We start from the raw sequence: 26,453 nt of genomic DNA on the forward strand, positions 1-26,453 counted from the left end.
CTGGAGGCAACCATACATTGATGTTTCTCTCCCTCTCTTTCTCCCTCCCTTCCTCCCTGTCTTAAATAAGTAAGTATTTAAAAGATAAAACATGAAAAGCAATTATTGTTAAATCAAAAGTGGCTTGGGGGTTTATACTTGGAAGAAGTGAAGGAATCAGGGTCCTTTCACTGTTGGCCTTCAGACCTGTCTGACCCTGTGGGAATGTGAAACTGCTCCCTCTGAGCTGAACTGACTCAGCCAAATAGTGCGTCTAAAAGTGAGAAGCAGCTTCTACCTTGGCCTGTTGGCTCAGCCGGGCCACTTCCCCCTTTAGGCCGTCAGAGGTGATGCGCTCTTCCTCCAGCTGATGCTGTAGTTGCACGTTCTCATCCTTCAGAGCTTTAATTTCTTCTTCCAAAGAGCAGATCTGCTTCTCATAGTCTTGTGTTTTCAATTCAAAACTTTTTTCAAGAAGTCTAGGCAGCAAAAGGAAAAAATAATGAATTCAGAATCATCTCTAAAGTCTTTACCCTGGCTTAGAACAATATACCATTTTGAAAAGAAGAGGAGACTCCAGAGAATGAGCCAAGTTAATTAGGGGCTATTGTGACAGTTCTGATTAACAATGGCCTTATTTTTAGCTGAATGTTTCCTGTCTCCTTAGGTTAAGAAAGCTTCCCACACCTTCTGATCTGAAAAGCTGGTCCACAGTGGTCCTGCACAGAGGAAACACAGAATGGGGAGGCTGGACTTGAAGACTCAGTGGTGGCTGGGCTACTGTGCTCCCAAAGCCCCCTGGCTCCATGAGGTTGCCTTGGAGAGGCCACTTCTTTCGACAAAGACCTTGACACTTTCTATCAAGTCCTGGCCCCTGCCAAGTTCCAAGGACCCAGGAGGGGTTTGGCTTGGTCCTAAACAAGTTAATACAGTCATTTAATATGTCAAAGGGTCCAGCTCTTCAAACATTCTTGAATAAATTTCAGGAAATTTAGATGCCCAAGGTTCATGAAAACCCAATTTCTCATGCGATAGTTGCTCGATTAAATATGGGACGACTGACCAAGAAAGCAACTGAAGAGAGACACATGCCCTAGACCAGCCCAGCATAGCCCAGGGGCCCGGTTAGAATTGAGGCAGTTCTAGGGGCCCTGTGGGTTCCCTGAAGCATCATTCTACTCGCTAAGCTGTCAGCTCAGTTCATTTTATAACCGACCTGCTTTTACAGCACAAAGAGAAAAACTCTGAGGAAGAGAGTCCCATTCCCAACAGGTTTTTGTTTCATTTCCTTTGACAGATATTGACAAAATTTTAAACTCTGTTTTCAGGTTTTAAGAAAAGCCACAGAACACAGCCAGAGGTCACATGTAAAAAGCAGCTTAAATTTGTCATCTAAACTGTGTGGGTGCGTGCCCTCAGATCGTGGGCATGGGCATCTTTGCACCCCTGGAGGGTTGTGCCAGTGGCTGAGACTGCCCTGTGACCGACGAGCCAGGCCGAGTTACAGGAACACGCTGAGGAGGACTGCAGAGAGCTCCACCTGACCCGGCCTCAGCCTGGCTCTCTAAGCCCCCTGCTGGAAGTGATCTCTCCAAGCAGCCCCAGGACACAGGGAGGTGCCAAAAACTGAGCTCCTCTCCTAGAATTAAGAGTTCATAGAAAAAGAGATTTTTCAAGGTGAAGAGTCAAATATCCCTAGTTTTAAACTGATGAAGCATCAGGAGACACTTTGTTAGCTCCTGGAGTGCTCCAGTGACAGACCCCCGACCCCCCCACTTTGGGCATCCTGCCCCTCGCCCAGGCCCAGGCTCCCCTGATAACTAAGTGCATGGGGAAGCTGTACGTTACCACCCCAGGCAGCCCTGAGCCTCCTGCTCCCCAGCAGAGACAGGCCACGAAGGTCCGATCTCCCCCCAACACCCCACCATGCATTCCTGCTTTGATATCTAAAACCTTCTAGTTGATTCCTTAAGAGAAGGGAGCCCAAACTGAAGTCTTTGCAGATTAGCAAAGGGTTTGATATTGACATAGAAAAGGTGGGGCTGGTACAGTACAAGGTCATGGGTGCTGCCTTAGTTTCAGTGATGGGTTTTATATCCCTTATTGTCTGGGACTAGAGTCAAGTTAACATATATAACAGGTGGGGGAAGGGAGGGAGGTTTATTCCTCTAGGCAATAATCTTACTTCTTAGACTTGATGCGAGTTGAAAGGAGTGGCCATCTCTGAACTTCTCAGTGTCTTAGCAATTAAGGGAAAGCAAGAAATTCCCCGGGGGGTCCACTGCCCACAACTGCAGAACCTGTGCAGTGTCTGAAAGGTGCACACCGTGGGCCTTAGCTCTCACGAATCCCCAGGTCTCCCACTTCCTAAAACTGCGCACACCCCACTCTCCTGTATCTGTGATCTGCTGTCTGCAAGCTGAGCAGCAGAGTGGAGAACAGCAGGGGAGAGAGCAGCGGCCGCTGTAAGGCAGAGGAGACTCATACATTCGCTGCCGTTCTTCCTTCTGCACGTCTTCAAAGAGCTGCTTGGTGAGGTCATCCATTTTTCCTGTGGAAAGACAATGCTTTTGGAAATATGTTTGCAAACCAATGCCTTGGTTGTTTCACATCGTGTTTAGGAGAGAATGCAAAAACAATCGTGGGGTGTTTATTATTAATAGGATGAGAGTATAACTGTCACTTTTATAAATTAGAAATACGGGGGTTCAAAATAATAATTCTCGCAAATTTGTCATGTTGGAACCTATACTTAGTTTCATTTATAGTATTTTTATTGGTCTATCATTTGTTTGATTAACATTAGGCATACTGGCTTTGAGATAATAAATATTATTATTAAAAGTAAATAGAAACCCTTTGGGGAAAAATGATCAATTTATGATAGGGTTTCTCAATCTCTACACAAGCGAGGTAACTCTTCGTCATGGAGGGGCTGTCCTGTGCATTGGAGGGTACTGAGCAGTACCCCTGGCTTCTACCAAAAGATGTTAGTAACAGCTCCACAGTTGTGATGATTAAAGATGTCTCCAGACATTGCCAACTGTCCCTGGGGGTCAGGGAGGAACAAACGTTCCTCTTGATTGAGAACCAGTCACTCATGATATTCACGAAAATAATGAAGTGTCAGTCTTCATCTGGGGAAGAGGAAGTGTAAAACCAACACTGTTTCACTTAAACACAAAGTGGAGGCGAAGGGCACACTGGACAATGAGCGAACAGTCACCAGGGCTCCGGCCATTCCCTGGCTGTGAGGGTCCCACGTCCCTGGCATGCCCACACACCCCAGGGGCCCTTCATGTTGTCAGGAGCGGGCTGACGGCGGATGCGGCCCAGCAGCGCCTGCTGTCCCTGTCTGAGCTCCGGGGAAGCTCGTTCTCGCCTTCTGCCCCGTCTCTGAGTCCCGCCCCAGAGCGGAGCCCCGGGAGGAAGTGACAGCGGCAGTCCTCCAAACTATTTGGTTAAAAGAAGCCCCCAAACCACAGTTCAGTAGTTTGTCCAATGCAATGTCAAATATCCCTGAATGAAAATGACTGCTTCAAAATGTCATGAGTCAGCCAGAACATATGAGAGAACATGCCTGAGGTTAAATTTAGAAGTTAGCGTATCTGATATCCTTGTGATTTTCAGTTCACTCAAAGAATTCAATTCTGGCACTTAACATCTTGGGCCATTTGCAAAAGGCTAAACAGGCTGTTCACACGTGCCTCTCCCCCAAGGGCAGCGGAGTGGTGTCCAAGGCAGAATCTCGAAAAGGTGGATGGCTTTGAGGACATCCCTTAGGCACAGGTCACAGGGTGAGCGAAGGCTGGTGCTTTTCCCTAAACACTGTTTGCCATGTGTAGGGAGACCCTCAGGGCAAGCAGTTTATAAACACTGGTCTGGAAGTTTTCACATACTTTTTAGAAAAAGGTATAAAATTATCCACCCAAACAGGTTAATGCTATCAATGATGTCATTTTTAGAATACACCTGTGGAGACTTAAATTTTCTTGTGGGAAATTCCACTGAAAGAAAAAACCCCAGACATTCAAGGGTAGTGTATTGTAATAGAAAATGTGACAGTGGGTAAGGCCTCCCCTAATTCAGGTTCAAGGTTTACTCATAGACCTCTGACCTTCCTCTGTTCAGCATCAGTCTTCAGAGGCAGGGTGGAGGGCATGCGGAGCCTGGAGCAGGCCGTCACGCCCATCCCTGGCCTCATCTGAACGGCCTTTCCTGCTCTCCTGACCAGGACTCGGGGTGTTTACTCCCCCTGCTGACGTGTGCCTCTGTCTCACTCTGACCCGAACCCCCAGGGCTCTGTGCTCCGGATCCCCACCCCGTGCTGGGCCTCAACGCCCAGGTGAGCTCAACGCCCAGGTCTGAAGCCTCGTGCCTGGCATGCCCCACGCCAGAGCTGAAGGAAAAAGGTTCCTGGAAAAGACAGGCAAGTGAATACAGTGACTTAAACTCTCTGGTCAGGAACCACCAAGCTCATGAGCCTGTTGGGATTTAGCAAGTGCTTGTGATTAGAATTCAAGTTGGAAAGCTACAGATGGACAGAGCTAGGCTGAGAGCAGCTGCTTCACAGCCCTAAATAAAAGTGACAGCACCGGGTTTCCAGCGTCTGCATCTCACAGCCTGGGGGCGATGTGGCTCCTGAGCTCAGCACTGTCCTTTGTTCAGCGCCAGGGCAGTGGCAGAGGACACAGGCACCCCTTAGACCGAGTGGTCTTGGGCAGATCAAAAATTTGACGGCAAATCTGAGGCAAACAAACACTGCTCCCACATTTGCCTGACCGCCCACTGGCACAGCCACACACGCACACATCCTTTCCACTTGTGAGGAAAGAGTGCCAGGCTGAGGGCCCACACATGTCCACCGCCCGAATGGCCGAGGGAGGCCTGGGACGGGGATCGCTGTGCTGTCTGACAACAGAGGGAAATAAAACAGATGGATCTATAGGGTAAAAAGTTACCACAATTCACATGCAGCTATTCTCTGTAGAGCAAAAAGTTTCTTGTTGTACTAAGTATACACCAGAGATTCCTGATGCTGCCTAAGACTCGGTTCACAGCCAACAGTTATTTCCAGGATGACCGGACAAGGGAACACCTGGATGCACGGGTCAGGCCACCTGGGGCTTTACCTTTGAGCTCTTCGGTCTGCTCCTGAAGCTTCCGCTGTATCTGCTCCTTTTGTGTTTCCAGTTCTGAATTATGCTTCTGAAGCTTTGCCAATTTCTAGCAAAGGGGAGGAAAAAGAGCTTCTTTGAAAACCTCATTTTAAGTTTTGTCCCCATTGTCTTTCTTGGGGAAAAGCTATGTGTTTCAAATATGCACACACCCATTCCTGCCCGTGAACACCAGCCAGCGCCAGCCCGCCACTGGACACTGTGTTTACTTCCACACGCAGGGCACTCACCACGTGACTCCCAGCAGTCACCACTTCCCAACCTGCAGTGGCTAAAACCAAGGAGAAAGAACCAAACCAAGGCCTCCTCAAAGTCAAGGAGTCTTCTCTATCCTCTTTTTGAGCTTCTCAATAGACAGGGTACTTAGTTAATATGAGAGAAACTGTTTGTGACATGATGTGGATTTGTACTCGAAGAGTGTTACGGCTCAGGAAGGAAGGATGGTGACCATGACAGAAGTTCTGCTATTTTAGCTGCTCCTGGCCAATGGCCTGCTGGGCTGGCAGACGGTGCTGATGGACGGCCGGTGGCCCCGACAGTGTGGGCGATGCTAGCAGCAGGGGGAGAGTGGAGAGGCGCCCTGGGGCCCCAGGCTGCCGCACCGTGGGTGCTGTAGGGCTTTGGCAAGTGCAGGAGAATGGACGGTAATAAAGGCCACCTCCGTAGGAAATACTAGCTCGTGCTTGTGCAGAGTTCTATGATAGCCATTTGGCTACATAACACCTCGAAACAACTCTGTCAAGCCCATTTTTGTTATTTCTGTTTTACAAATGAGGGAACTAAGATTCAGAGAGGGTGAGGGTGACTTGTCCTAGGCGGCCCAGCCAGACAGCAGCAAAGACAAGATTTAAACCCAGGACAGTGGATTTGTGTGTCTGCTGCTCCTCCTCCCGCACCACAGAGATGAAAGCCTGCCTCAGGCTTTGCCCTGCTGCTCTGGGTAAGACGGTCCAGGGCACACACCAGACGGGCAAGCCACAGGGGACCCAGGTCACCCTGGCAGAGAGGGAAGCATCTGGCCAGGGCTCCTCCTTGGCTTTTCGTCACTTTGCAAAGGTTAAGAGGAAGGAGAAACTTTATGTTGTCTTTTTTAAAGCCTGGGCCTCCTCTTCCTTCCCTAGACTCGGGGGCTCTGTCCCCCCTCCTCTGAAAGGGAGGTTCCCTCGGATGGTGGCAGCCAACAGCAAAATCTGCTCTGCAGAAATCTTTGCGGGCAAATCTGTACTGTGGTCTCTTCCGCCGGGAGACGCGAGGGCATGGCCAGAGTCCCGGCCAGCACAGACCTCTTCCACAGCAGCCTTGTACTTCTTCCCCTTCTCCTCGTAACCGAGCCTGTGGGCCGCTGCTCTGTCCAGTTCTGACTCCAGTTTCTGAATCTTCTCCACGTCACTGGCCCGAACAGCAGCCAGGCTGGTCAGCTTCTCCACCAGCCCGTGGTTCTCTCTGTTCTGGAGAAAAGAAACAGCAGGTGCTTAGGGGTTTATCCCAAATATAGAGGCTGCTGCATTTGCTTCTCACAACCTTTAACTCAGCACCTAAATCTTTCAGAGGTTTGGTTATGCCGATCACATTTATCGTTATGATGGCGGGAATGTGCCTCTTCGTCTCAGGGGACACAGCGAGGCAGACCTGGTCGGGCAAACGTGTTCCTGAGCTGGCGGCGGCCGTTTCAGTGTGGGGCCAGTCCAGGCCTGCAGTGCCGGGACCCCTCTGGTGTTGGGGGTTGAACTGTGTTCCCCACTGCCCCCCAAATTCACGTGGTGAAGTCCTAACAGCCGGTACTTCCGAATGTGACTGGATTGGAGAAGGCGTCTTTAAGATAAATCAGAGGTGAAATGAGGTCACATGGGCGGGCCCCAGTCCAGTCTGACCAGTGTCTTCATAAGAAGGAGAGATTAGGACACAGACACACGCGGGGTCGGGGGAGACAATGTGAAGACACGAGGAGGACATGGCCATCTGCAAGCCAAGGAGGGACAACTCAGTAGAAACCAATTCTGCCAACACCTTGAGCTTGGACTTCCAGCCTCCAGAACTGTGAGAAAATAAATGTTGGTCATTTAAGCTGCCCAGTCTGTGCTAGTTTATTGTGGTAGCCCTAGTGAACTAATACACGTAGAACGGAACCCAGGCAGTGTCGGAACTCCCATGGGGCCTGCTCCCAGCTGTTTTTCTGCCGTTCTGCACGAGCCATATAACACACAGGCCTATCAGAGCAGCGCCATTGGGGAAGTTGCATCAAAATTCCAAGTTTTTTTGCTGGCACATTTATCCATTCACTAAAGACCCTATGGTAGAGTTTAAGGCTAGATGTAAAGTTCACCACAGGAGAACCTCAGCATAAACTGAGGCAGACCCAGGAGTTGTTTTATAGACCTGGACGCTGCATATTCCACAGCTCTTGCCCACTGGTGGAGAGCATGTGGATTTTTCCCTCCCACTGGGAATGGCCTGGGGAGTCTTGTCAGATGAGGCAGAGCTGCAGCTAGACCATATGGACCTTTGGGCAAATTAGAAAGTGGCAGCTCCTCCGAGCCAATACATCCCTGAGGGGGGCAGGGACTTGGCATGCAGACAGAAGCTTTGTGCAAATTAAAAAGGCACCCCTGCCTCAAGGCAGCCCAGCTCCGTGCCAGCACACAGGAGTCGGCAAGCAGAACCAGGCTGGACTTCAGCCCCACCTGGCCCCCTGGGCAGGGCCTGTGTGGTGTGCATCCCGCACAGTCACATGCAGCAGCCATTCACAATGTGCCCTTTTCCAGCTCAGGTGTGCGTGTAGACTGTCTGAACGTCCTGACATGGGTGCAACAGTTACTACACAGCTAAGGAACTGGCCCAGAAAAAAGCAAACCTCTTAGAAAAAGTACATATGAAAGATGCAATATGAACACCTACCTGATCTTCTAGCTTTTTCTGCAAACGCTGGACCCTGTAAGTAAGCTGAATGTTGAGTACAAACCGCCGGATATTCTGGAATCTGCGTCTGGCCAGCCAAGCCCGAGCATGTTTCTGAAGGATCACAGCCTTGTGTTCCTCCAGCATCTTTAAAACAAGATTTCATGACATGCAAACTGGATGTCTACTCTTTCTCTATCAACTCCTCCAATGTTGGGAAGTGGAACGACCAAAATATTCCCACAGCGTAAAATACAAATTTCTTGTAATCATCCCACAGAGACCTACAGTATACCTTTGAAACAGACCCATAATAGACTTTTGAAATAATAATCAAATTCCACCTGTAGCAGACATGTATGAAAATTCACATATCAGAACTTCCTGCTCTCTAGCAAGGTCTTCATATAAAAACACAACCTCGCTACAGGTGCACCTGAGAGAGATTGTGCGTGTGGTTCCAGACCAGCACCGTAAAGTGGGTATCACAGTGAAGCGATAGTAACAGGAATTTTTGGGTTTCCCAGTGCATATGAGTTATGTTTACACCATACTGTAGTCTATTAAGAGTGTAATAGCATTCTGTCTAAACAAAGCACATAACAATTAAAAATTCTTTGCTGCTAAACAATGCTATCCATGTCTGAGCCTGTTGGAAAAATTGTGTTGACAGACTTACTCGACACAGAGTTGCCACAAACCTTCAATTTACGTAGTTTTAAAAAACCCAAAGTGTGATAAAATGAGGTATGCCTGTACTGCTGCGGAAACATAACATGAGCCCTGGGAAAGCATGTGGTCTTGGCCGTACCTTCCGATACCTCCTCCTTGCCAGGAGTCCTCGGGTGTAGGCCTGGATAGTGATGGTGGCCACGCGGATCAGTTGGTACAAGCTGCGAACGAGATGTCCACGGCAGTACTTCTGAATGATGATGGCGGCCCATGCCTCCTTCAAGGCCGCTGCGGTGACAGCTTTCCTTGGTTAAGGAGAGTGTGGAGTCAGTCTGCTGCCCACAGAGCACTGACTCCTACAGCACGACTGGCTGTGTGGCTCTTTCCTACTAAGGAGTAGTTGCATGTGTTGCACATCTACACACTACGCTCTACAAGTGGTTTACCGTAATGCCCACTGGACATCCATCATTATCATCTCCCCATTTGCCCCAAGCTGAACGTGGATGTGCTCCAGGCACAAGGAACCAGGGGAACAGTCACACTGCTCATATCCAGGCTGACACTCCACCTCGCTCATGCCCACACAGACTGTGACGACAACCTGGGCTGCGGTATTGCACCTGCTCGCTCATGTGTTCATTCGTTCTTGTGGGGAATCGCGCTGAGGGTTCTAGATCGGGGGTCGGCAAACTGTGGCCCTGGCAGCAAACCTGCAGCTTTCCATTTGTGATGATCAAGTTTTACTGGCACACACCACATCTATTTTTTTTTACAACATTCCCTATGGCTGATCTCATGCTACAGTGGCAGGGGTGAATAGTTGTGAGAGAAACTACAGGGTCCCAGAAGCTCAAAGAATTTTGTCCTTACAGACAAGTCTGCTGGCTCCTATAGAAAGGACTGGAGAGAAAGACAAAGTTCTTACCTTCAGAATTTACAACCTCATGGAGCAGACAGACATTTAAATGGGCAAGTGGGATTTGAGAAAAATAAAATGACCACTAAAATATCCAGAAGAGAGAGCTTACAGAACTGCTTGGGGAGGGCTAATACGTGAGCCAGCCCCTGAGAGAAAAGAATTTCTGTGGACAGCAGTAAAGGTTGGAGAAGGGGCCGAGGGGCCAGCGAAGGCGTGGAAGGCGCATGAGAAGGCACGGAGGCCTAGTGGTGCCTGAAATATTCAGAAAAAGAGAATCTGTCTAAAGTTGCTAGAATATAAACTATTAGCAGCCAATGACGTTAGAAGAATAGATAGGGACCATGTGTTATTAAAATATATATAATTAACAAGAAATATATATGTGTGTATATACATGTGACACCTACTATGTGATAGCCACTGTGCTGGGTCCTGGGCATGGATGTAATGGGAACCAGACACGTATGGTCCCTTGGTCCCTGTCCTCAGGAATGTCCATCCCTGTGAATGCATCTGGGCCACGGGGCCTTGAGTACCATGTCAAAGACTGAACGCTCTTCTGTAGGAAATGGGCCACTGGAGGCATCAGGGCAGGAGCAGAGCACTGGCCCAGTCAGACCCCACTTAGGAAGATGGAGAGAAAGGCAGTGGGTGGAGGGACATGCTCTAAGGGTGTAAGGCAGGTGGTGAGGAAGGCCTCATCCAGGGCAGGTGCCCAGGGAATGGAATGAATGGGACAGACCCAAGAGGCAAGTGAAAGGGTGCACAGAATAGTCAGGCCTCTGTGATTCCCACACGGAAGGGAAGCATAAGTTTAGGGAAGAAGGAAACCCTGGGGTTTCCTGCCCCAGAGACTGCTGTTATTAACCGAATGTAGAAACACGGGAGGGCGAGCCTGGCTGCAAGTGCGTGCACAGCGGCTGCCTGGAGGAGTGAGGCTGCAATGGCAAGTCCGGTTTGGGGCATGCCGAGATGAAGGCTATGTGAGCCAACCACATGGAGCAGACAGATGCTGCTGGAAGTCAGGTTCAACGACACACCTGCTTCTCAACCATGCTAGGAGCACACCATGAAAGAGCCAGGTGGACACACAGAAGCACACCATGCTTTCCGGGAAGAATGCCTATCCCACAGGCCAGCTCAGCGTGGCCTCTGGAAGTGCTCAGGGAGGGCTGGGATGGGCACAGCTGGTGGAACTGCCCTCTGCTCAGTAGGCCCCTTGGGGCCACAGCATTAGCCTTGCCCCAGGGCTCTGTATCTGCTGGCAGGGCCTTGCCATCGAGCCCCCCAGTTTGGTCTGACCCCTGCCATCCAATGGGCTGGTTAGTGGCTATTTATGACGTCTTTACTCAGGGACTTCGCTAGGGCCTGGTTCCCATAGACCAGGGACCCAGTCTCTCTACCTCGTCTCATCAGGAATTCCGACCCTCTTCAGAGATGCCCTGATGGGGGCTTCCTCTCCTCTGGGTCCTGGCTGTCACCTCTCCCACGCGGGGACAGCAGGCAGAGTCAGCACTACCTGCTACTGAGGGCCACACCCGTCTCATCTTGAGGCTTATGGTCACCTCAGGGACACGTCCCCTGAGTCCCAGCAGAAAAATGATTTGCCCTTGACAGGCCCCACCCCCTGGAAGTGATCAGCAAAGAAGGCGGCACAATTTCAAGTCTACCTTGGTTCCAACATACCTCACGGTGTGCTGGCCCCGGAAGTACTGCTGGATTGTCAGCGCAGCTTGTCTCTCTCGGAGGAACTTTTTCCTCTGCAGCCAGCCACGGATGTGCTTCTGTATCAGAACACAGCCCTGCCTCAGTTTATCTAAGCGGAGTTTCTCCAGATAAGCCACTTGCCCTGCTCTGAAGAAAATTTTGGTTTTACCGAACTGGTACTGGTTAGAGTCCTGGAAGAGAAAAACAATATGATCAGAAACAAAATCTTTTCAGATTTTCTACAGTATTTAGAAAAGATGTTTAGAGATTCAAAGGTGCCAAAAACATAGCTATTTTTACATATCTGTTCTTTGACATAAAGCAGAAAAACTCTGATCTAGAAATGTGCATTTTGACTCGTTTGTTTAAAGCCGCTTTGGGGGAGAAATGGACGTGAGGTGGAGGCGCGCGCCCGCCCGCCTGTTAGGGGGAGGGCCATGCCTCCGTGGTGAAGGTCAGTGGGGGCCCTCGGGGAGCTGCAGGCTCCGGTGTGTGGCTTCCACCGAGGGGCACAGGCACCTGGAAACGCTTCCTTCGGCCTCACGCTGGCTTCTCTGTGCTGCCCCCTCCTGGCCGGCCGTGGTAACTCCTTCCCCATCTCGCTCCCATCACAGCCCACTGACTGCTTCAGCAACCATCTAAACTGGCGCTGAGTGCTGTGCCTGGAACCCCGGCGTAGGGACTGTCTAGTTGGCTGTGCAACATAAACCAGGCCCGTGGGAGAGCTCTGGAATGTGGGGGAACAAGGCAGGACAGGAGGGTGGGCACTGGCGGTTCGAGTTCGGGTCTCGAAGGAGGTCCCTCCTGTCAGGAAATTGTGCCCTGGGAGCGTGTCTGCTCTGACCTCCGGAGCACACACTAATGCTTAGGGCGCACCTTCTTTCTTCCTCACCATTCAGGACAATTGTAGTCCAGAGACTGCGGCAAAGCTGAGGAAACGCGTTCAGGGGTGAACAAGACTGACCTGGATGAGCCTGTGTAAAGCCGCTTTGCAGACCTCCTTTTTGTCGCTGAACGAAAGCTCCTGCTTGGTCATGAGGATGCCGTAGCGACTGTAGAACTCGATGTAGGTCCACCTGGAAAGTCAGAGCAGATCTAAGGGGTGCGCCAGAGAGGGAGGGGGTCAGGTCTGTGGATCTAGTGGCCTTAGTTGTTGCTGCTGGCGGGGTGGGGTCTGTTCTGGGGATGATGGCACTGACTTCTGACCCCCTCCCTGCTGGGAACCCACCCAAATCTCCTGCTGGGCACCCCTGTCTGCAACCTGGACTGTTTTTGTTAACTCTCCGCTCCAACAATTGTCCTCCCCTCTCCAACCCCAGGTCCCTTTCCCAGGCGCACTAGAGGCAATGGGTGACCCCCACTGGCAGCTGAGATGGGTGATAGGGTGGGGGTGACGCCTGCCTCTGCCTGCGTATCACCCTCTCTGGCCCTCCCACAGCACAGTGGGACAAATCTCAGGAGCATCTTATGAAAGTACGTGACAGAATCCATGGCCGCCCCTCCCTTGGTTCTCAGCACAGACCTGAAGTTGGGCGCTCTTCCCCCAAACAAGGGGGACACTGTACCTGGACGGGTAGCTCTGTGCGCTGATGCGAATTGTTTCCAAAACACCACAGGCTCGCAGCTGCTGCACAATTCTTTTGGAGTCAAACCTTAAGGAAGACGATTTAATAATACGTTAAGCCATCATACGCAATGATAATACCCACAAAGAGTGTAGCAGCGCTGCCTAGACCATGAGTTCCGGGAGCAGGACTGTCTCTGCAACGCACATGCCACTCGCACAGCAGATGTTTCATATATACTTGTCAATGCCAAGCGAACACAGCAGCTCTGTGAGACTGCTCAGAAAGCTGAGGATGCCGAGAAAGGAGCGACTGATTCTGATGCAGGTGACAGGGGGAGGGCTTGTGGGGGAATGGCCATTGGGTTGAGTTTCGAATGACAACAGAGTGGAAGAAATGTTCAAGCTGACCTCATCCTGGTGCCTGTCTGATGCTTGGGTTCCCTTTACAAGACACCCAGCAGGTGGCCCTCGGGTGACCCACAGACACTCACTACCTCCATGGACAGCGCCTCCCCTCAGACACCTCTTAGCTCTGGTCTGCTGAGAGGGACTCCAGAGCCTCCACTCATGGGTCTGGGGCCCTTCCCCGGGGCCCAGGGAACAAGCCTAAAGTTCTCTCCTGCCATGCCGGAGGGTGAAACCTGTGACCCCTCGACAGCCTTTCTCCTTCAAACTCACACAAACTCTTTTATCATCAAGGATCGTGTTCTGGCTTCCTCAGTTGCATAAACTTCAAGTGTAGACTGCTCTGTCAAAGCTGGCTGCTTTACCTACTGCTAGAGATAAGGTGGCTTAGCCAGAGGGGTCGTGCTAACGTTACATATGAAGGGCAGGACTGTTTGGAATCAGAAACAGTAAAGTTCAAGTCCATTGTAGGCACACTCCCCAACATCAAGACGGACACACTGGTTGCTCAGTGCTTTCCCTCCCTGCCTCATGAGAACACTTACTCAAAGGGCAATTTCTCATCGTTCGGCTTGATGCAGCGCACGTAGTGGGGCGTGGTTGCGTTGAGGGTCTCCATGAGCAAGGACAGAGAGCTGCGGAACTAGGAGGCAAAGTTGGAAAACGGATGTCATGATGCCATGTAATGCTTACGTCAAGGCAAAACGGGAAAAGAAGCGCCTCTCCTTGGTAAGAGGAAAAGTTACCTTCACGCAGAAGCATCTGCTATGAAAGGGTTCCCCCCGTGACTGTGATTACTAGTGTGCTCTGCTGCTCCACCTGACATCCCCACAGAGCAGAACACGGAGGAAACCGTGCTGCTGTGCACACGGGCAGTTTGCTTGGGCGTATGCAGGAGTTATAATGATGATGAACTGCTGCTTTTCTTTGCTTTTGTGCTTACATTGCATTTGAGGAAGCCTGATGCCCACATCCAGGCCTGGAAGGGGGTCCGTGCCCAGCTCCCTGGGGGCCTGGCCTGAACCCGGGGCCCCATCACCCTCAGACACTCCCCCGGTACCTTGCTCCCCACTGTGGTCCGGAGCTGCTTGTTGTTTGGCTTGATGACTTGCTTTGCAGATTTCATCGTGATCGCTGAGCCGAAAGGGGAAGGAGGACCCGGATTTTCTTGGAAAAACTTGGCACACAGGTGAAACTGGAAAGGGCAGAGAGGATTTCAATGTCCAGAAATGCTCACCCACAGGCCTCAGCTGGTACAAGCCAAATACATGGTCATGACAAGCCCATCTCAACCAGCGGAGGGTCAAGTGACAATGTTGGCCAATCTCCACATCAAATCTCAATCCCACAAGCGGATCGTCCTCACTTGGGACGACTGTGGCTTCTTTCCCAGGAATGGGAGCGGAGCATGTCTGTACATGGGGGTCGCTCAATATCAGGCCAGTGGGGACATTCACAATGCCACCTCTGGGCCTTGGCTCACCTTGTTTCTGCACCTGGAATCTCCTCCCGCCCACCCCACGTGCTCACACCCACAGACGCAAACCTGACTCATCACTTGAGGTTTTGTTAAAATGTTTTTCGCCCCACCCCCTCTGAACTATCTTAATTTTTTATTTGTACCTCTTTTAAGTCACTTGTTACTTTCTACTTTGCATCAGTCGCTTTTTTAAATGTTGTTACCTTCTCCCACAGAATGACGCCCCCCCCCCTTTTTTTTTTTAAATTAGGCATTCATCTCCTTCAGGGTAGAACCCCTCCCTGCCTAATGTGTCCTCGTGACCACTGTGGGAGGAGTCGATCTAAAACTCCGGAGTCTCCAAGAGCTGAGCAGGGAGGCCCGTCTGTGCTTCCTTGAAATCTGCCTCTGCCTCCCAGACTGGCCCTTGGCTAAGCTTGTGGGGGAGGAAACAACTGGCAAATTAAGTCACTGAGTTTTGCACACAAGATGCAGGCCGTTTCCATGCTGAATTCTCTAGCGTCAGTCAGTTTAGTAACGGAGGGAGTCATGCCCTATGGTTTATTTTCGATCCTTAGAGGAAGTGCCCACGCTCATCTGGGAAATGGTCAAAATACTCCAACGTGAACAAAGGACTGGGATCTTTTCAAAGAAGGAAAATAAATAGGATAACCAAATCTTCAAAAAGACAAAGGCCTACAAAATAGCCTTACTCCCAGATTTTATTTAATAAGGGAATGTTTAACGAGGAAACAGAAGAGCCAGAAGTCATTCTTTACTGACCGTACCCAGTACCCATCGCACAGAACCGTGGCTTCGAGGAGCTCCATGCCCCCAGCAGCTATCCCTCCCTGTGTGGTTCCCTCTCCCTCGCGCTGGGGTTTTCCTCATGCACTTAGCACTGCCTGCCCCGCACGGGGCACCTGTCTGCCTTGCTCCCTGCCGCATCCCCAGAACCTGGGACAGCGCTTGGCACACGGTGGGTGCTGCGTAACTACAGGGCGGGCAAAAGTTGGTTTATAGTCGTTCGTCTAGAAAATAGTGCAATAATTAATGAGTAATAGTACAAGAATAAACTCTGTATTTTGTGTCCTCACAACTGCAAACCTACTTTTCCCCACCCTGCATTGGGACAGGAAAACGGATAAAATGTGAGCTGTGGCTCTTTAAGTGGTGGTTGTGTCAGCTGTTCTTCTCTGTCGTCTGTACCATTTGATTTCTTAGTGGAGATTTGCATGTTTTCAGAAGCAAGAAAGATATTTTAGGCCCAATTCTAAGACTGTTTAAATAGCTTTTTTTGTTATGTCTTGTTTGCAATTTGTCACTGCGGCACGGCACACACACACGTGCACACCTCTGCCCCTCTCTGATACACACCTCCATGCGTGTCACACAGCCAGGAATGCAGGGCAGCAATTACCCCTTAGGACCCGACAAACCTTGCTCTCTCTCAGGATTTCAACCAGCACGTCATAAACGGTGTCTCTGTTCTTTTCCAGGAAACCTTCGCATTTATACTCGACCTATGCAGAGAAAGGGACTCATTATTTCCAAAGAGACGAGAGCAGACAGAGTCTTAGCACCATACATTTCCTTTCTTTTTAAAGAAAGAATAATGAAGCGGCTATAGAGGCAAACCTCTAGAAAAGAGACTCAGTCTCTGTGGGTCGCAGCTACCCTGGTGCATAAGGTTAGGAGCTGGGAACCAACCACTGGACGGGAAGTGCCTGGCTGCCCACTGCCTGGACTGTTCCCGGCCTGTGGACCGCTCTGTGCACTCACTGTCCATTCCCTCTAGCCAAACTGGCCACTCTCTGCAGGATGGGCAGTTAACACACGCCCGGGGCTAAGAAGACCTGGGCTGGGGCTCATGTGGCCTTAGAAGCCACCAGGAGGAGAAAAACCTCAGTGGGTTCAAACCGACATGTTTTCCTGAATCGACATCAGTGGGGTAGAAGGAAAAAAAAAGCCTGACCTCCTGGCCGCAGAGCTTCCGAGGGCCACCAAAGCCCTCAGAGCCAGGTTCAGGGTGGGCCAGTGTTTGGGCCAACTTCAGAAAGCTCTCCAGCAGACCCGTCCGGTCCGTCAGGCCTCTGGGACCCCTCAGTGACCACATACCTGGGGTGGGGGGCTGCTCAAACATTCAGACCCCCAAGGTTTATGCCTCTGAGTCACATATTTTAATACATGATATATATTCTCCATAAATTGAAAAAAATATATGTTAAAATATGAATGTTAGCTGTGAGGAGAGAGGCTGTTGGTGGTGCTGGAACCCTGAGGCAGAGAGGCTGTCCCTCTGGGTGAGGGAGTGTGCTCGCCGGTGCAGAGTCCGGGTTACGAGCCAGGGTCACCCGTGGTCTGTAAATACGCCCTTGTGAAGGGAATACCTGGACGCTTGTATAAATTCCTCCAGGCTGGCAGTGTGAGACACCAGTCTAAACAGGCAAAGCTGTAACAAATCTAGCGCTTTCTCAGTGCAGGGAGACCATCTGTGGGGACGGTGTCACTGGGAGCTGGGGGCTCCCAGGGGAGCTCGGGGCCGAGGGAAGCTGCGCCGACGGGGATCTGAGCGGGGCTGCCTCGAGTTCTCGGGGAGTCCTCCCCCTGGGCTGACGGAGCTGAGCCTTAAGCTGCCCTTATTGTGCGTGCGGTTTCTCCCCACCGACCGCGGTCCTCCCCACGTCCTGCACCACGACTTCTTCCAAGAGGGACGTGTCGGAAGTGCTGGGTGACGGAATTAAATGTTACAGAGGGCCCCCTGAAATAAACCCCACACGTGCTCTGTGTGAAGCCTGACCCTCCCCTCCTTTTCCCCATGGGACCCCAGATGGAAACTGTAAAGGTCGGCTGGAAAACATAACTTGACATATCATCTTTCATTTCACATGCACCCTTTTCAGGAGCCCAATCTGGAGCTCGGAGCACTGAGAGGCTGTCACAGTTAACAGTGACCCTCGCCCTCTGGGGCTGTCACAGCTTCCCAGCTGGTGGTCCCCTCCCAGGCCCTCAGTCACGCAGGCGCAACCCGCAGAGGCTGACCCACGGCACAGCCTCTGGGACGGACAAGCACAGGCCAGTGCCAGGGTCCTCAGGCACCGGCCAGGCCACTTAGAGTGACACCCAGCTGAGCACAGGAGAACGAGATGAGAACCCATGTTCAGGGCGGGTGGTTGTGGTGGTTTGTCTTTTTCCCCTCTCCTACAGGGTGGGGCAAAAGTGGGCTTACAGGCAGGCATTCATATGGAGAATAAGACAACATTAATAAATAGTAATACAAGAATATACTCTGTGTTTTGCGTAGTCACAACTGTAAACTCACTTTTATCCACCCTGTATTTTGTAAGTGCTTTCTGAAATGTCATTTTTAAAAAAATAATTTTCTTTTTCTTAGGGTAACATTTGTTCCATTAAATAAAATTGAGATAAAGAAGACAACAAAGACCACCTAGAAAACCCATCCTCTTCAGCCAACCAACATTACCATATGATACATATATTACAACTTAATAATATAGAAAAACCTCAATAAAGATGTAGCTTTTGTTATGAGAAACAACTACACTGTCTTGATTACAACAATTTCATGGAGAAAATAAAACGGTAAGAGGTTAATGAATTCGCAATAAATCCAAATTCAGAAATGAGGTCCATGGGCAACATGTTTATCTTGTATTTCGTGATAAAACAAACCAACATTTGTTGTTTTGTACACAGGCACCCTCCGTCTGAGCCCGGTGCTGAGTGTGACTCGCGAGGAGCAGCGTGCCTGCCTGCGCCACCCTCTGGCTCCGCCCAGACCCGCACTGTACCTTATCCGCAAAGTGCTGGATGACGAAGGATGTAGTGGACATTCTGGGCTTCTCAAACAAAGAGTTCTTGTTGATGAAATTATTATACAGCTTTTGAAGCCAGTTTTCATCACTTCCATGTGGTAACTGAAAGAGAAAGTGAACCAAGTAGCGAGTAAAGAAACTAGAGCTGAAAGGTGAGTAGAGATGTGAAAACGCGTTCATTCTTTCTTGTTTAAAGGGTTTTTAAAAAGTTTTTCAATTACAGGTGACATGCAATGTTATGTGGGCTTCAGGTGTACGACTCAGTGATCGGACATTACGAAAGTAAGCGATCACCCCGCTGAATTCACTACCTACCCTTCAGACACCATCCCAGTTATCACAATGCTACTGATTATCTTCCCTGCGCTGCACTCACACCCCCGGGACTGCTCTGTAACTGCCACTCTGTACTTAATCTCCTCACCTCTTCACCCAGTCCCCCAGCCCCCTCCCCTCCAGTAACCACCAGTTCCCTCTGTGTCAGTGAGTCTGTTTCTGTTTTGTTTGTTCATTTTGTTCTTAAGATTCCACGAATCAGTGCAATCATAGGATATTTATCTTTTTCTGACTTGCTTCACTGAGCATAACACCTTCTAGGTCAACCCATGCTGTCACGAATGTACGATTTCATTATTTTTTATGGAAAAGTGCTCATCTGATACCTGGGACCTTAGAGTGACTGGCTTTAGATCCTTGACTCCTTTCTTAAAGCAACTCTAGGCATGAATCTGTCATTGATCTCAACAGTCTTCAAAGTGATTTTATTTTTTATTTATTTACTTTTCTTTTTTAAAAAGGTTTTATTTATTTATTTTCAGAGAAAAGGGAAAGAAGGGAGAAAGAGAGGGAGAGAAACATCAATGTGTGGTTGCCTCTCATGTGGCCCCCACTGGGGACCTGGCCTGCAACCCAGGCATGTGCCCTCACTGGGAATCAGCAACCCTTTGGTTCACAGCCCATGCTCAATCCATTGAGCTACACCAACGAGGTCCTAGAGTGATTTTAAATGGATGCGTCAAAGCCCCTTTAGAACAAAATGTTATAAACTAAAAGGAAATGGTCAATATAGTGACTTAAGAAAGATTTTATTTTTGCAAAATTGACAGTATTTTTGTATTTTTTCCAAAAGAAGTCCCAAGTTTCAGGAAAAAGAAGCATGTATTCCTTTACATGAATGTATTTTATTTTCAGTTTTATGGGGAAAGACTGGTGCCTAAATGGAATTTTCCCTGCCCCAGCCCCCAGGAAGACAGTTTTTCTTTTGTCTTACTGCCTAATGAGTAGCCACCTCCTTGCCCTGAGATCTTACTTCCTCAAACTCAGCTGGTTGCAAAACTTGTTTTTGATACTGGTGAATTTAAAGCTACCAAGTGTATTCAACCTGAACGCTGTGACTCTGACACCCCATTGTGTTCGAACGACTCCTGCGCACTTCCCTGTGGCACTGGTCGCCTGGGCAGTCTGCGGCTTCCTGGAGTGACCTTGGAAGGAGCACACCGCTAGGCTGACTCACTGTAAAGCTGCTCCTCCCAGAGGGACATAAGAAGAGAACACCTCTGAGAGACCTCTCCTCTCCAAGTATATGGTGTTGATCTTCCAGCCGCACCTCCCGATGGATGACTCACGGAATCAGGAAGGAAAGGAAGAGTCACTTCTTGTTATTCATTAACAACTGGCATGGGGTCACCTGCTCTTTCCAAGTCCACTCTGCACACACCTAGGGACACCCTCAAAGGGCACCTCCTTGCTGGACATGACCTAAGAGGTCATGCATGTTAACCAAGGGCGGGCTACACATGCCGAGGGTGGGAGGCTTGCCTCCCTCTCCAGTTCCTGCTCTGGGCTGCTGACCCAGCATTGATAGCCAACCAGCTGGATCACACGTCAGGAATTTACATGTACATTTTTTAAAAATCCACTTTACAATATGCTTATCTATTACTACTCACAAGTTGAAAAAAAATTAAAAGTTACCAAGCATTCTTCATCCAATAACTCCAAAATGCCCATTTTCGCTTCAATCAGGTCAATAACTGGTTGATTGTCATAAAAATCTATCAGAGTCCAAGGAATATCTTCCTTCATGTATTCTTCTTGTTCAAGTTTAAAGACATGCTGGGAGTCCAGAAGTTAATACAGAAAGTAAAACAGAATATTAAAGTGTGCTTCTGAAGATCAGGATGCCAGCATTTGGAGAGTGTAGACACACAACAGATTTGCAATGCTTACAGGGGACCCAGAGGTGCAGGCTAAGCCCTTCTCCATGATCAATGCCACCGAGTTCCTATTTCGGGTTTAGACATCATCCTCTTGCCCAGTCTGAGTGGGCACCTGCATCCTGTCACCTCCAGTCCCACAGGCCCTCAGGGTGGCCCTGGGGGCCCTCCCTGCTCACGGGCACCGCTGCTGTCCAGGACAGAGCCAGCCCGCTTGAGAATGCGGGCTAGTGCGCAGTGTGAGGAGACAGCAACTGGGAGAGCTTTGCTCACTAGTTGCTCAGCTTTATGGGCACCAGGGAGGCTTCCCAGAGGGCTGGCTCGGGCTCATCCTGGCTGCAGGTGGCAGGAGGGGCCGGGGCAGTGGGGAGAGAGCCTCCCACAGGAGAATCCAGTGGGAGCAGCACAGGTGCACAACAGGGGACTGAGAACCAGAGGGTGCTCGCACAGGCCAGAGAAGGAGCACAGCAGTGGAGGGGCGGTGGGAATGCACGGTAAGACGGAAGGGTGGGGGCACACAAGACCCTCACATGCCCTAGAGAATTCTGTCCCTGGGGCCCTTTCCTAGGGCAGCGAGGACCCAGGCAGGGGGCAGACGAGTGAGGGAGGACCATGATGAGACCTGGAAGGAGAGCTAGGCTTGGGGGGGTTGGGGGGATGCCTCTGAGGGCAGGACTGGAGGCAGAGAGGCCAGTCAGAGCTCAGTTCTGCCATGGCTAGACATTCAGGAGGGGGCATGGGGGACTCTGGGGGAGGGAGTTGGCCAAGAGCCACAAGTGAGGACAAACGTGAGGACACTGGGTCCATGTGGTGAACAGAAAGGAGCATGGAGGGCAAGGAGGTCACAGGGAAGGTAGGTGGCAGGTTCGCTTTGTCACTGGTGAGCTCCCTGAGGCCACCAGATGCAGGGGTCCAGCAGCAGCCAGACTTATGAGGCAGGAGCTAGGAGACAGTCCTCACCAGGGCTTTCGTGCTGACATTTTAAGGTATTACCCCTCTTAGGAGGCTTTGCATATTGACAGAGAACTCAAAACCAAAATTAAACAAGGAAAGAAAGAGGAAAAAGGAGAAAGTGGAAGAGGAGGGAGAGCAGGAGGAGAACAGAATTGCAGCTTCTGATGTGCTGCCCTCGGGGGTGTCTTGCCTGCGCATTCTTTGGAGGCGTGTCGCAGACGGCACGGCCCTACAGCCCTGGGCGGGGCCGGCCTGCGGGTGTGCACATGAGCTGTGCTGCACGTCTACTTGGAATGAACCCTTGTTGTGGTTATTAAATGCTAACGGTCCAGGGAGTCCTTGAGAATGCTAATGAGACAGAAAGTTGCAACAGGGTGAAATTTCATGTTTATACATGGTAAGGAAAGGACCGAAAAGGAACTCTTACTGAACATGATTCAACATCAGGCCTTCTCACAGCAATGGGAGGCAGAGAGGAAACTGAGACTCAGAGAGCCCAAGGCCCCAGAGGAAGCAGGTGGCAGAACTGAGATTCAAGCCCAGTTCAGTTACGGCAAACGTGCATACTCTGACTTCTGGTCAGGATGGAGGCGTAGGCGGACACGCTTCACCTCCTCACACAACCACAGAGAGAGTTACAACTATTTCTCAAAACAAATAACAACCAGAGCCATCAGAAAATCAAGCTGTATGTAAATTGGATAACCAAGGATTTATAGAAGCCACATTCATCCAGATGGGTAGGAGGGATGGAGTCTCGGAGACAGGAGGAGAGGCAGTGGCAGTGGTGGCGGAGGTAGAATGGGCAGGCCCACATTCACGTGTGGTGGATAAAAATCGGGAGGGACAACTGGGGAGCGAGCGATCCCAGCCCCAGGCCAGACCACACTGCCCAGGGTTCCAGCACCAGGAAGATAAATCCCCATAACTTCTGGCTGTAAAAACCAGTGGGTGTTGGGGTGGTGGAAGAAACTGCTGGATTTTCAGGAGAGTTTGTTTAAAGGGCCTGCATGGACTTACAATGTACTTACAATCCCACTCTGGGATTCACCACCCGGGCAACAGCTGGAAGGGCACCAGTTGCATATGGGCAGTGGCTGAAGTGACGAAATGGGGCAAGGACTGGGCAACCCCCCAGAAGTCAGGCAGCAGCACAGCACCCTCTCCGAGCCCTCCCCCCCCACAGAGCCACAAAGGGATGAAGCTGGTTGCCCCACCTAGCCATTACCTAAGGCTCCACCCCACACAATTTACAGGTGCCTTTTATAGAGAGTCAAAGCAGCTCTACCTAATACACAGAAACAAACACAGGGAGGCTGCCAAATCGAGGAGACAAAGAAGTATGGCCCAAATGAAAGAACAGAACAAAACCCCAGAAAAATAACTAAATGAAATGGAGATAACCAACCTATCAGATGCAGAGTTCAAAACACTGGTGACCAGGATGCTCACAGAACTCACTGAGTATGGCAACAAGATAAAGGAAGAAATGAAGGCTACACTAAGTGAAATAAAGAAAAACCCACAGGGAACCAACAGTGGAGGGGAGGAAGCTGAAAATCAAACCAATGATTCGGAACACAAGGAAGGAATAAGCATTCAATCAGATCGGCAGGAAGAAAAAAGAATTCAAAACAATAAAGATAGGCTTAGGAACCTCTGGGACAACTTCAAACGTACCAACATCCAAATCATAAGGGTACAAGAAGGAGAAGAGGAAGAGCAAGAAATGGAAAATTTGAAAAAAATAATGAAAGAAAACTTCCCTAATTTAGTGAAGGAAATAGCCATGCAAGTCCAGGAAGCACAGAGTCCCAAACAAGTTGGACCCAAAGAGGACCACACCAAGACACATCATAATTAAAATGCCAAAGGTTAAAGGTAAAGAGAGAATCTTTTTAAATATATTTTATTTATTTATTTTCAGAGAGGGAAGGGAGGGAGATAGAGAGAGAGAGAAACATCAATGTATGGTTGCTGGGGGTCATGGCCTGCAACCCAGGCATGTACCCTGACTGGGAACTGAACCTGCAACACTTTGGTTTGCAGCCTGTGCTCAATCCACTGAGCTATGCCAGCCAGGGCTTCAGAGAGAATCTTAAAAACAGCAAGAGAGGAGTTACCTATAAAAGAGTTCCCATAATACTATCAGCTGGTTTCTCAAAAGAAACTTTGGGTGCAAGAAGGGACTGGCAAGAAGTATTCAAAGTGATGGAAAGCAAGGACCTACAAACTAGATTACTCTATCCAGCAAAGCTATCATTTAGAATGGAAGGGCAGATAAAGTGCTTTCCAGACAAGATAAAGTTAAAGGAGTTCATCAGCAACAAGCCCTTATTACATAAAATGTTAAAGGGACTTATTTAAGAAAAAGAAGATCAAAACTATGAACATTAAAAGGGCAACAAATTCACAACTATCAACAACTGAATCTAAATAACAATCTAAGCAAACAACCAGAACAGGAATAAAATCACAGAAATGGAGATCACATGGAGGGTTATTAGCTGGGAGGTGGAGGGGAGAATGGGGGAAAAGGTACAGGGAATAAGAAGCATAATTGGTAGGTACAAAATAGACTGGGGGAGGTTAAAAATAGTACAGGAAATGGAAAAGCCAAAGACCTTATATGTACAACCCGCTGACATGAACTAAGGGGTGGGGACCCTGGAGGGAAGAGGGTACTGGGTGGAGGGGAGTAGGGGGGAAAATTGGGACAATTGTAATAGCATATTAAAAAATATATGTATTTGAAAAGCCCATGCTCTCCATGATGTCATACTACTTTTTCTTCAGGGTGTGTAGGAGAAGCTGAATTTCGAAAGGCAAGTGGGAGAGTTCACCAGGTAAAGGTGAAGGGGAGGGAAAAGGACAGGAACAGCAGGTGGGTTACAGCAGACGGAGCAGCAGGTGCAAAGATACAGAGTTTCACAAGGACGTCAAGACTTCAGGAAACAAAATCATTTTTTTCTGGCTGCATAGGGAAGTCTGAATCCAAGAAGGACAGATGAGGAACTACTGGAACTGGAAAGTTGGCAGATGGCTCCAAAAAGATAAAATAGGAGGGTGGGAGGGTGTGATTTCAAGATATGGCCACAAGGTGGTGCAGCGAGGCAGCGTGAGGCTCCTGGACTAATCAAAACTTGAAGGGGAAGAAGCCTGATAGTGCCGCTCTCCACCTTCCTGAGCACAGAGGGCCGAGAATGAGTTTTAGGGCAGAAAAGTCACCTACCAGATTAAACTGCTGTTGCAGCTTTTCGTTAGCATAATTGATGCAAAACTGTTCGAAGCTGTTCACATCAAAGGTTTCAAAACTGAAATACAGTTTAAACAAGTTAAAATGTAACTTTGAGGACACATATTCACTGGTCAGTATTTTTGGACAAAGGTCATAGCTTAAAAGTTTGCTTTGTTTTCTGAAAGTGCTAAATACACCTGAAAGCTCGGCAGTCAGTTTAATAAACCAGCTCTTCCCAGGCTGCCTCAGAAGGAACCTGCTACGTACAAAACACCCACCCCGAGGTGGGCATTTAAACAGCCCACACAGTAAGTGGCAGGTGTCATTCCGTTCACACAGCGGCTCTGACAGCCCTGTCATCACCGTCACTTGACAGGTGAGGAAATAAGACTCCAGAGGTCAGGCAACTTGCCCAAGGTCACACCGCTAGCACCAGGATGCTGTGAGCCTGCCTGCCTCGGACACCTGTGTTTTCAGTAAAAAAAGCAGTGCTCTTGGATTCCCTGCTCGGTGCCTACTGGGGCACAGTCCTGCCTCCCCCGGGGTACTCTCGTGGTCCTTGGAAGAAGAGGGCAAGGTTACTGGATGCCTATAGCCCAGCAGACCCCGTCAGGCCCAAGACAGACGGGCCCTGCCTCCACTTTCAGACTCTCAGCGGCTTCTCCGGAGCTGCCCTGGGGTTCGTGCTCGAGGGCTGAGGAGGGCAGGTGGCAGACACAGGACGCAGGCTGGAGAGAGCGGGCGACCGTCAGCTGTGCGGGACCCTGGCGAACAGGATTGTCCACAGGGCAGCAGCGACTCAGCTCCAGCCACTGCAGCCTCAGATTAATGCAGGCCGGGATGCTGGATCACCTGATTCTCAAGAGAAGCCAGAAATCTGGAGTTTCAGGTGAATTCCCCCACTCTGGAAAACATGTTGTTGGCTGAGCAAAACGCAGGCGCCACGTTCAGGTGAATGCTCCTGCCAGAAGGAAGTCCTCCCAGGGCTTAGGTGCTGGCATGACACACAGCGCTCCACCTGACGCTCACACCACCCCAGGCGGGGGGCTGCGGTGACCCCACGGCCACGCGTGCAGGCCGGAGGAGACAGTGACCACCGCAGAGACTGGCAGCCAGCGGAGTGCCAGATGTGCACTGTGACCCCAGCTCTTGGTGCCTCCAAAACTTTGGTTCTCAGTTGCTCTAATCCCTAGGGTTTCCTGCCCGTGCCAGCCACAGGTCCCCTGGGGGTGTCACTTGTCTGAGCCGGCTTGGCTCAGTTTAGACTTCCTGGGCAGGTTAAGGGCCTCAACTTTCCTGTACCCAGCTCCAAGGTGACTCTGCAGCCCTGACAGCCCCCTTCCACATGCACTCCGGAGGGTCCAGAGGCAGGACACCACAGACAGGCCAGGGCTGGGCTTGCGGGAGAGTCAAAAGATCCTCCCTG

The 26,453-nt window shown here is 50.1% G+C and overlaps 1 protein-coding gene across 1 annotated transcript in view; it reads right to left on the minus strand.

The window, feature by feature from the left end:
- Nucleotides 1–26,453, minus strand: part of MYO5C (myosin VC) — an 88,360-nt gene that overhangs the window by 27,087 nt on the left and 34,820 nt on the right. Inside the window, exons 11-25 of the mRNA XM_045822395.1 lie at nt 25,022–25,103; nt 20,594–20,734; nt 18,596–18,721; nt 16,223–16,306; nt 14,385–14,519; nt 13,870–13,967; nt 12,918–13,004; nt 12,317–12,428; nt 11,332–11,543; nt 8,863–9,028; nt 8,052–8,198; nt 6,440–6,604; nt 5,112–5,205; nt 2,467–2,530; nt 278–458 (exon numbers count right to left, since the gene is read on the minus strand). Of these exons, the coding sequence (XP_045678351.1) occupies nt 278–458; nt 2,467–2,530; nt 5,112–5,205; nt 6,440–6,604; nt 8,052–8,198; nt 8,863–9,028; nt 11,332–11,543; nt 12,317–12,428; nt 12,918–13,004; nt 13,870–13,967; nt 14,385–14,519; nt 16,223–16,306; nt 18,596–18,721; nt 20,594–20,734; nt 25,022–25,103 (1,894 nt within the window). The remainder of the gene's footprint in view (nt 1–277; nt 459–2,466; nt 2,531–5,111; nt 5,206–6,439; nt 6,605–8,051; nt 8,199–8,862; nt 9,029–11,331; nt 11,544–12,316; nt 12,429–12,917; nt 13,005–13,869; nt 13,968–14,384; nt 14,520–16,222; nt 16,307–18,595; nt 18,722–20,593; nt 20,735–25,021; nt 25,104–26,453) is intronic.

This window comes from Phyllostomus hastatus, unplaced genomic scaffold (assembly GCF_019186645.2).
Source record: "Phyllostomus hastatus isolate PE091 unplaced genomic scaffold, TTU_PhHast_1.1 phas_scaffold_501, whole genome shotgun sequence".
Classification (NCBI taxonomy): Eukaryota; Metazoa; Chordata; class Mammalia; order Chiroptera; family Phyllostomidae; genus Phyllostomus; species Phyllostomus hastatus.